The 10,646-nt window shown below is 41.4% G+C and overlaps 1 protein-coding gene across 1 annotated transcript in view; it reads left to right on the top strand.

Annotated features, from left to right (window-relative positions):
- Positions 1–5,133, top strand: part of Fgg (fibrinogen gamma chain) — a 6,976-nt gene extending 1,843 nt beyond the window's left edge. The window contains exons 5-10 of the mRNA XM_013029789.1: positions 886–1,016; positions 1,281–1,414; positions 2,077–2,261; positions 2,556–2,833; positions 4,207–4,376; positions 4,909–5,133. Coding sequence (XP_012885243.1) covers positions 886–1,016; positions 1,281–1,414; positions 2,077–2,261; positions 2,556–2,833; positions 4,207–4,376; positions 4,909–4,923 — 913 coding nt within the window. The 3' untranslated portion in view covers positions 4,924–5,133. The remainder of the gene's footprint in view (positions 1–885; positions 1,017–1,280; positions 1,415–2,076; positions 2,262–2,555; positions 2,834–4,206; positions 4,377–4,908) is intronic.
- The last annotated feature ends 5,513 nt before the right edge of the window (positions 5,134–10,646 follow it).

The raw sequence follows: 10,646 nt of genomic DNA, 5'->3' as shown, positions 1-10,646 counted from the left end.
AGTAAGTCCCAGGGGAATGTCTCCTCTTTTGGACATCAGAAGGCCATTGCTCTATTACAGTGAGTGCTATCGTCATGATCATCACATCGTTATTATTATTGCCCATCATGGAAATCGGAGACAACTGGGCAGAATCCAACTTAGAGCTCCTAATTCTTTGCCTCCTTATCCCTGCTTGAAAGAAACACAGCCATGAACCCATTACAGATGGTTTCCCACCATTTCTAGATGTTCACAGCCTTCCCTGTGAAACGCTACCAAAGTAGGGTTTTGCTTCTCCCAGGCCTTTTCCAAAGTGATGCAACTAAGAAACACTAAGAAGAAAGAAGTTTATGTTGTTTTATGACATGGGATAATTCCCCACAGACCCTTCCCATGTGAGTTATTGAGAGAAGTGCATAAACAGGCACCTAGTGGATCCACAGGCAAGGAGGGGCAATGCTTGTGGATTTCAGCCAGTGTGTGTGCCGCATCTGCATCACTGGCAGGTGAGCGCCTTAACTCGGTGCTGCTGGCCTCGTGCAGAAAGTGAAGACCAGGGCCACCACTTACAACGGCCTTTGTTTAGTAACAGGGACTTTGTGCTTTAGGCTCTGAGTTGAGACTATCTGGTCCATTCTAAGTAAAAAGATATAAGCTATTTTACCTGCTTTTTTTTTTGGTTTTAGTTTACTTTTCCCCAAAGCTTAGCATTTTACTTCACTTCAATTTAGTAATATAATTTTATAATTTTTTTTCCCCAAGAATGGGGTCATTTATCAGAAGGGCATTTTTTTTCCAGAAAAATTAGGTCAATACAAAATTATTGAAGAGAACACACAAAATTGCTCTTTTCTGCAAGAAATACTTAAGGAATCTCTTGTTACCTTGTTTTTCTGTTTGTAGATTTTTGCAGGATATATATAATTCAAATAACCAAAAAATCAATATCTTGAAGCAGAAGGTAGCCCAACTTGAAGCACAATGCCAAGAACCATGTAAGGATACGGTGAAAATTCATGATAAAACTGGGAAAGGTAAGTGACAGGTTCATATCACATTCACCCCAACAGATATGCCAATTAACAGTCTGTGCACATAGAAATCTATAGGACTAATTAGGAACAATCCAAGGAGTCCAATTGCCTAGAGTTTCCTTTAGTAACAAACAATAGTTTGAAAGAACTGGGTCTGTGAGAAGAAAACTTCTTCCGAAATGAACAGTTGGTGACAGGCTTTCAGATCTCATGGATTTCAAGCCATAATACAAAATCCATCCTCTCCCCCCCCCACTTCTTCAGATTGTCAAGATATTGCCAACAAAGGAGCCAAAGAGAGTGGGCTTTATTTCATCAAACCTTTGAAAGCGAAGCAGCAGTTCTTAGTGTACTGTGAAATCGATGGGTCTGGAAATGGGTGGACGGTGCTGCAGAAGGTACTCTTTCCATCAGTCTACACAGAGGGCGGGTGGCGGCGGTGGTGGTGGTGGTCTGTGTGGTGACGCAGTGCTGTGTGGATTATGATGGCACATAAGTAAAGTCCTGTGGTGACAGACAGGGAAGGGATTTCTTTAATCAGGTCAAGGCTCAAAGTAGCCCATCACAAGATGAGGCCACTACACTTTCTGAGGACACAACTGGGCTGCTCCAAGTCAGACCCATTTGTGACCTGTGCCTGCTCCTGGCATCCACTTCCAGTCTGGCTTATTGACCCTGTATACATCCTGCCAGTGGCACAACTCTTCCTGCAGGGGGGGGCACTGGAGGCACAAGTGGCCATCCTGCCCTAGGTAGCACCAGGACCTAGGCGTTCTAAGCTTGACCTCTGAGATCCTCTAAGGGTCATCACAATCCAGCACTGGCTTTGACTTTGCCATGTGCCAGGCACTCTTTTGAAGACTTTTTTTTTTCTCATGCAGTCTTAAAAAGTTAGCATCATTCTTCCTATTTGATAGATGGAGAATTTGAGACGGCTTCCTGTCTCAAGTTGGCAGTTAGGAGAACGATACCCTCTCTGTTTTTACAACATGTATATAATATTTCTTAATGTGTACTGATAATCTGCCTTTTCCTCTTGTCCATGGCATGGGATAAGTAGAGAGTTGATGGCAGCGTGGATTTCAAGAAAAACTGGATTCAATATAAAGAAGGGTTTGGTCATCTGTCTCCTACTGGCACCACAGAGTTTTGGCTTGGAAATGAGAAGATCCATTTGATAAGCACACAATCTGCAATTCCCTATGCACTGAGGGTGCAGCTAACAGACTGGAGTGGTAGAACCAGGTATTGTGAAGAAAACAGTTTTCACCTATACGTATTTTTTTTTAAGCATTCGAATAGGGAAGTGTTGCATTTTTACTGAGACTCCTGACAGGCTTCCTAGACCCACCCCAGATAGTGGTGTGAGTTCTACCCTGGTCCAGTTGTCTATTGCCTCATATCCTATTAACCCCCAAACGCCTCAACCTGCCTAGAGGAGCTTAAAGGATCAAAGCAGCAATTCCAAGCAGCTGTCCTATGGAAGAGGGAGATCGGGAGGAGACTCAACTTATGATGTCTCAATGTTCCTCTTCACAGTACTGCAGACTATGCCATGTTCAAGGTGGGATCTGAAGCTGACAAATACCGACTGACCTATGCCTACTTCATTGGAGGGGACGCTGGCGACGCCTTTGATGGCTATGATTTTGGTGATGATCCTAGTGACAAGTTTTTCACATCCCACAATGGCATGCAGTTCAGTACCTGGGACAATGACAATGACAAGTTTGAAGGCAACTGTGCCGAGCAGGACGGCTCTGGTTGGTGGATGAACAAGTGTCATGCTGGCCACCTCAATGGCATCTATTACCAAGGTATGGCCTTCTTGTGGCCCAAGATATATCCAGATAGAGGTAGAGATAGATAATAGATATATAATATATATGTAATCTATAATAGTATATTATACAATAATATATAATATATAAAACAGGTAGTAAACAGTTACAAAAAAAGATAAGCAATGATGGTAAAGATTGTAGGCCTTTTGTTGTATTATTTTGTGTTTGAAACCAAAATTGGACTGTACCAAGCTTGTTCCTAAAATAGGTCCTTCCTACAAGACTTCCAGATTTGTTCTTGTAGTGAAGCCATCACCCTGAGAGTTGGATCACCAAGTTATAGTTCCTCATCTAGAACTACCATACATCTATTCTAGCTGGATTAACATTTCCATGTGTGTGCTCTCTGATATATCCACTTTGCTCAGGGGCCCATTAGCTGTGTCAGTAAGCAGGTGTCTGGAGGTGTGGAAGGAAAAGGATGAGTGAGGACAGGAGTTCACAGGAGCTTGAGAGAAGAGACTAGTCTGCAGATTACAGATACTTAATTTTCGGATGGAGGTTGCTAGCATTCTGAAGGCTGGGATGGCTTGGAACAATGATTTGAGTTGCTACCAATGGTTAGGTGCGAGGCGGCTCTATGTATGCTAACGGACACATTCGGGAGCTAGAATATGGCTGTTCAGCTCAGCTCCTGATGAGCCACCGCATCTCTCAGCCATTGCCCTAACCCAGAGCTCACCTGGGATCCTCCCACAGATGGTCGAAATGAAACGACCCTTTTCATTTCTACAACAATTTGTAACTGATGAGAGACATAACTCGTCTTTGACTAATGAAAGGTACACTTAGAAGACACTCTCGGGGAAGACGCTTGATGTCTGTATCCACTCCAATACTAGACTTGACAGCCTCCTTACAAAATTCCATTCAATCTGGTGCCTGGTGACCAGAAGGAAATGCAAGCTAATTTCACTTTATAAAGAAGGTATAAAAAAAACATGGTAGTACATTTTGTAAAGTCTCATAGTCTCTTCATCGGACCAATAAGATTGTGCTATCAGATAATGTCAGATCAAGAATCTTGTGGTTCGGACCACTGTAACCTACATGAGGGAAGCTTGGTTCTAGTGCCTGAATCCAGGATGCCCAAGCTGAGAAAGACTTAAAGTGGCATCTTAGACATTGTAGCCCTGTTCATAGTAATATGGCATGGATATGACTGTGGAGTTGTTTAATATTTTAATTCTAAACAGATTCTGGCGACCTTTAGAGATAGGTTCAGCTTATGGGCAGTGCTGTAAATTTCCTTGAATGGGCCATGCACTTGATTGTAGCTCTTCATGGCCTTTCTAAAGCCAGGAACTACAAGAATAATGTTATGTGTGTCTCTCACTCTGTTTTAGGAGGCACTTACTCGAAAGCCTCTACTCCTAATGGTTATGATAATGGCATTATTTGGGCCACCTGGAAATCCCGCTGGTATTCCATGAAGGAGACCACTATGAAGATAATCCCCTTCAACAGACTGTCCATTGGAGAAGGACAGCAGCACCACATGGGGGGAGCCAAACAGGTCAGCACCGAACACGAGGCTGAAATAGAGTTAGAAGAATATGAGTAGCCATTTTGCCTGGAGATTATTTATAGAGTGTGAACTATGCATTCCTATTAGCTTGTGCCATGTTTCAAAAGATTTCTGCAAGTTTCTTCCTAGCTTTTCTTACCATATTTATTCATTTTAATCCTTAAAATGATACTTGACCCTTACATAGAAATTAAAAAAAATTCACTTTGGACTGGATTTTTGAGATCGTAGTTATTCAAAAATTGCTTATTTGAAAGGATAGTGTTTTGACTTAGTTCCTAAGTGCATAAAAATAAAGCTATTTTCTTTTTTGGCTATTCTATCATAAGAGGTCATTTTTTGCTCTAGTATTTTTAATTACTTCTTATGAATTTTAAACATATACTGACGAAATAGGAAAACTTCAAATATCTAAGTGTTTTTCAATGTGTGTTATCCCTAAATCATTCATATTTAATTCTGTATAACCACGGAGATATAGCTTTTTTAATATATGTTTTGTTTTATTATATATTCATAGGCCGGAGACGTTTAAAAGACCGTTTTCAAAAGTGATTTGCTTTTTTAAAGGACTTTATCTGAACAGAGAAACATACTATTTTTTCCTATGGGACAATGGACTTTGAAAGGCTGACTTCATTTTTAAGAGTAAAACAAACCATGTTGAAAACTCCACTAACAGTTTTATGCTGGTGATAATTTATCTTCGTGCATTTTAATAAACATTTTGTTTCCTAAGATGAGATACATGGTGCCTTTTATTGATCATTAAGAACCACAGTTTTTGTGGGCTGGGAAGGTGGCTCAGTGGTAGAGCGCTTGCCTTGCATGCATGAGGCCCTGGGTTCAATTCCTCAGCACCACGTAAGCAAAAAAGAAAAAAACCAGAAGTGGCGCTGTGGCTCAAGTGGTAGAGCGCTAGCCTTGAGCTGAAGAGCTGAGGGGGAAAAAGAAAAACAGTTACTGCAACTGGAAAGTCAGCAGCAGTGGCTGAGTTCTTGCTTTATGCTAGGCAGGTCCCTAACGTTTGGGGGATTAAAGAGGAAACAGAAATTCATGACTGTCTTCCAGGGGAGTAAGACAGCGAAAGTACAGCAGGGTACTATGGCTCATACCTGTAATCCTAGCTACTCAGGAGACAGAAAGGGAGGATCGTCATGTAAGCCAACCCAGGCGAAAGGTTCATGAGACTACATCTCAGCAAATAGCTGGGTGTGATAGTGTGCCCTGTTGTCTCAGCTATGCTGGAAGCTTAAACAGGAAGAATGATGTCAAAGCTGTCCCAGGAAGAAACAAAGTAGTGATGGTGGTGGGGGTCTTAGCTCAAAAATAATTGTAGCAAAAAAAGGGCTGGGGGCATGGCTCAAGTGGTACAGTGTCTGCTTAGCAAGTGCAAAGCTCTGAGTTCAAACCCCAGTATCACACACACACACACACACACACAAAACCTCCGAAGTACAGCAATCTTGGATGACGACATTTAGTCCACAAGATCAGAAGCATGTAATCCTTGATAGTCAGGAGGCTGAGATCTGAGGATCATGGTTCAAAGCCAGGCAGGAAAGTTCATGAGACTTATCTCCAAAAGGCTACCAAACAAATAAACAAACTAGAAATAGAGCTGTGGCTCAAGTAGTAGAGCACTAGCCTTGAGCACAAAAACTCCTCAGTGATAAGGGTTGGACACATGGGTCAGTTGGTAGAGCACTAGCCAATGAGCGAAAGTGTAGATACTGAATTCAAATCCCAGTCTTGGACTTAAAAAAAAGAAAGAAAAGAAAAATGCACAGGGGCAGTGTCCCTGTGTTGAGTTTAGGTTCCAGGATAGGTGCGCATACACACACACACACACACACACACACACACACACAAACCCAGAAACACAGTAGTAGAGCACCAAGCCTAAGAAGCTCAAGGCCCTGAGTTCAAACCCCAGTACTTCCCTGCCCCCCACCCCACCCCAAAAAAACAAAACAAAAAACAATGTGTGCAGATGCACAAGTCACAATCACATAGCTAGAGTGTTTGGTACATGCAGCGAGCTGGAGACAGCGCTGCTGGGGTTCTGATAGCAGAACCTTTATTTAGCACAGGTAACTAACTACCCAAGGGGCTGCAGCAGAGAGCAGAGCCATAGGGAGTGATCTGCCCCCTTGCTGGGAGCCAGCCGCTGACAGAAGGCAGTGATTCTTCATTCTCAGAGACTTTGCGATGTTAGCAGCTTTCCTTCTGACACTGCTGGCTTTCCAGAGAACAGCTGGCTCTATGAAAGTACTCTCGGTGATTTTATGAAGGATGGATGGGGTTGCTCTCAAGTCCTGAACTTCCCCTTTGGACCTTTTCCTTCCCACAATTTCTTAATCTTCTTACTTCCTGGTTCTCATGGCACTGGATTTTTTTTTCCAATCCTGGGACTTGAACTCAGGGCCTAGGCATTGTCCCTGAGCTCTTTGCTCAAGGCTAGCGCTCTACCACGTTGAGTCACAGCTCCACTTCCAGTTTTCTTGTGGTCCATTGGAGATAAAAGTTTCACAGATATCCCTGCCCTGGCTAGCTTTGAACCATGATCCTCAGATCTCAGCCTCCTGAGTAGCTAGGATCACAGGTATGAGCCACCAGCACTTGATTTTTAAAATAGAAAAGATAAAAAAAACAAACAGTAAGTTAACAAACAAATATTTGTGAGCTCTTGGGAAATGGGAGCATTGGCTCATGGTTTGTAGTCTTCATTCGTTCAGGTGAGCATGAAGCAGTCATTCAGCTGCCAGCTACTGAATGCTTGCGTGGCTGCAGTCTCGGCTGGACCCTGTGTTAGTGTCTTCTTCCTCCTCCTCTCTCTCAGGTTCTCTCCTCCTCATTTCTTCCTCTCCCATATCCAATTACTGATCAAACCTGTTAGGTCTACCTCCCAAGTGTTTATTGTGTCCATTTTCTTCTCTATATGGAAGGTCACCCATCTGGTCAAGATACGTGTCATTCCAAAATGGTGGTAGTGGTCTCCTTGCTACTCTTTCTTGGAATAGTTACTGTTCCTCTTCATCAAACCTAAACTATCTGTATGTTGAAAATAAGAATGCAAACAGTCTACCCTTTGTGAATCTAGAAAATCCTGTGGGGGGCAATTTGGTCATATGTAGGAAGAAGTACATAAATATTTATACACTTATACATTTAGATACAGTAACATCCCTCTTGTGATTTAGCCTGAGAACACTATTATTATAAAAGAAGGTCTGGGTATAGCTTAGTGGTAGAGTATGTGTTTAGTATGAAGGCCATGGGTTCAATCTCTACCATGAAAAAGAGAGAAACTAGTTATGCCCAGAGATATAAATATAGCCACAAATGTAATAACATGAGAAATTTAGGAATCAATTAATAGTAGAAGAAGGGACAAGCGAGGTGGTTCATTTGTAAAACAAAGGAGAGGCCAATGATTGCACAGAAAGCATAGTATCTCCTGTGAACATCATGCAGTATAGGTGCATTGAAAAGATGAAAAACATGATGATAGCTATCTAAGCAGTATATATACATAGACATTTGAATAAAATATTACCACGACATGTATACATAATTTGAATATATTCATTCCCCTTCACACAATTATTATATAAAATATATTAAAATACAAAGAAGTCTGAATACTTTCCTCCTCCATGCCCACTTGTCTAGTACCTCTTCTCAAATAGTGCTTATAACATTCTTTCCAAAACATTTTGGAGCCTCTTGTGTTCTCAGTGGCCTGCATACATGTTTTATCTGTATGTTGGGTCATTTTGCACTTTTTCTTTATTAACTCTCTAGTTAATTAATTTTCTAGTTTTTAACTCATTTTTTGAAATGTACTGAGATATTAAAAAGTAGCTGATTTAAAATTTTTCACTTGTTAGTAGTGAACGTCAAACTGCTATAGGTTAAGGCAGAAACCATTAGAAATAGTGGCAGGTTCAACAAGCTCATGTCTCCACAAATAAAGTCAAAATTAAAAGGATTATTCTTGGGAAACAACCAAAAACTTTCAAGGGCAAAGAAGTTCTTATAAAAACATAGCTTCATAGCTGTGATATCATGGCTTCCAGTGAGGGCAGAGCTCTGAAATAAACACCAGACTAATCAGTTATTGACCAAATGTCACAGTTACAAAATGTATCCTGGAGTTCTCCAGGGTTCCTTCTTTCCTCCAACTCTTTTATATTTAGTAGTTATATTTTAAGGATGATGTTAGGAGTGTGAGTGAGAAGGAAGTGGAGGGAAATGGAAAAATGCCTGTGTTTTGGTTTGTTTGCGGTCTTTACAAGACTTGGATCCTAACCAGGGTAAACTAGTCAAGGCATCTTTAGGAGATTCCTTTAGTTTACTCAGATGATAAGGGGGAAGAACTAAGTATACATCTAACTCTGGGGAAAACATGTGTGCCTGGTGATTTATAAGCTTGATGTAGTTCCCAAAGAGCAAGGTGAAAAATGTTAAAGATGGTTGGGTAAGTTCAACAGACAGAATTATGAGTGGAGGAGGAACATATTTCCCTTTGTTGTGTGTACGTGTGTGTGTGTGTGTGTGTGTGTGTGTGTGTTTGTGTATATATGCTCTCATGGGCATATGTTTTTGTTCACCCATGGGCGAAGCAGAGCTGACTTAATTGTTCCCATTACACCATTTCCACTGGTCTATGTTGGGCTAGTCCATGATTGGTTGATTTCTCATGTATTCCCATTTCTCCTTCTTCCTATCTACCCCTAAGCAAGCAACCATTCTAATAAGTTTGATGTATATTTCTTTGATTGTTTTTTATTAAGTATGGATCTGTGTATGTATATGTGCTTAAATGACGTGTCATTGTGCTGTAAATCAATTAGAATGCTGGGCACTACATTGTGAGAATTCGCACGAAGGAACTTTTTTCTGTGCTATTTTGTTCTAATTATTATTATTGAAATATACTTCCTTATCTTTTAAAAAATCTAGTAAAAATTAGGGCTTATATTTTTGCCTGCCTCTGCTGTTTTGAATTTCATGTTTCAAGTAATTATTTCAGTTAAAGTTCATAAAATACCAGGTTGATTTGGGTATTTGTTTTGTTTTCTTACTATTTTTTTTAGTAAAGCTGGATTTTTACCACAAATGCTTTAGAGAATCAAGACTGCTAAAATCTCCTGTACTTATTACATATCCTTAGTACAAATGTGTGTGTGTGTGTGTGTGTGTGTGTGTGTGTGTGCATATTATTGAGGTCAAACTCAGGGCCTCTTACATTCTAGGCAAGCACTGAACTAATGAGCTAAGTCCCCAGTCCAACTTAATTATTTTTTCTTATTCAGCACTGCATTTTTAAGATCTGTCTGCAATTCAAATATTTTTATCAATTGCCTTGATTTCCTTTTGAGTCCAAGGGTTATAAAGTGAATGCTATTTGACCTGAAAGCCTGTGATTTTTCAAAATGTTTTAAGTTACGAGCTAGATGCACTGAATACCATCAGAAAATATAGTTATTTTGTTGATACTGATTCTTGGGAAGAGAGGTTTGGAAAAGTACTTTGGGACAGAGGATTCTCACAGAATTCACCCCTCCCCCCCGCCCCGTGAAAGTATATAGATACCATCATTCTCCAAAAATTATCTACATGCCAGATGCCCATGGATGCTTTCTCCTATAAGAAGGAAAAGAATAGAGCCAGGGGCTGGGAAGGTGGCTCAGTGGTAGAGCGCTTGCCTTGCATGCATGAGGCCCTGGGTTCGATTCCTCAGCACCACATAAGCAAAAAGAAAAAAGCCGGAAGTGGCGCTGTGGCTCAAGTGGTAGAGCGCTAGCCTTGAGTTGAAAAGCTGAGGGACAGCGCTCAGGCCCAGAGTTCAGGCCCCATGACAGGACCCCCCCCCACCCCTAAAAGAACAGAGCCAGAGACAGATAAAGTTATTGGCCTATCTTCATTTGGTCCAAATGGCATGGTAGTTTGATCATGGGCCATAGGTCTGATGTTTCGACCCAGAAGAGTGCTGCGCCACAGCAGGTGTGGAGCTTTGGAGGGGAGGGGGTTATTGGCATAGCTTCAAGCTCTTGCTCACTTCCAACTTCATTGAAAAACTGAGGTGAATCCAGCATTTTGGTTTCGTCAGTTCAACAACTAGATCAAAATTGTGTTTCCCAGATCTGCAGCCCACATTCTCGGCCCTCCTTCTCATTTCCCAGAGGTCCCCCCCCATCTTCCTTTCCTGGCAATTCAGAAGGCTGCAGTCAGTCACCCAGGTACCCGGAC

This window comes from Dipodomys ordii, unplaced genomic scaffold (assembly GCF_000151885.1).
Source record: "Dipodomys ordii isolate 6190 unplaced genomic scaffold, Dord_2.0 Scaffold122, whole genome shotgun sequence".
In the NCBI taxonomy this organism is placed as follows: Eukaryota; Metazoa; Chordata; class Mammalia; order Rodentia; family Heteromyidae; genus Dipodomys; species Dipodomys ordii.
This window is presented reverse-complemented; position numbering and strand designations above follow the sequence as displayed.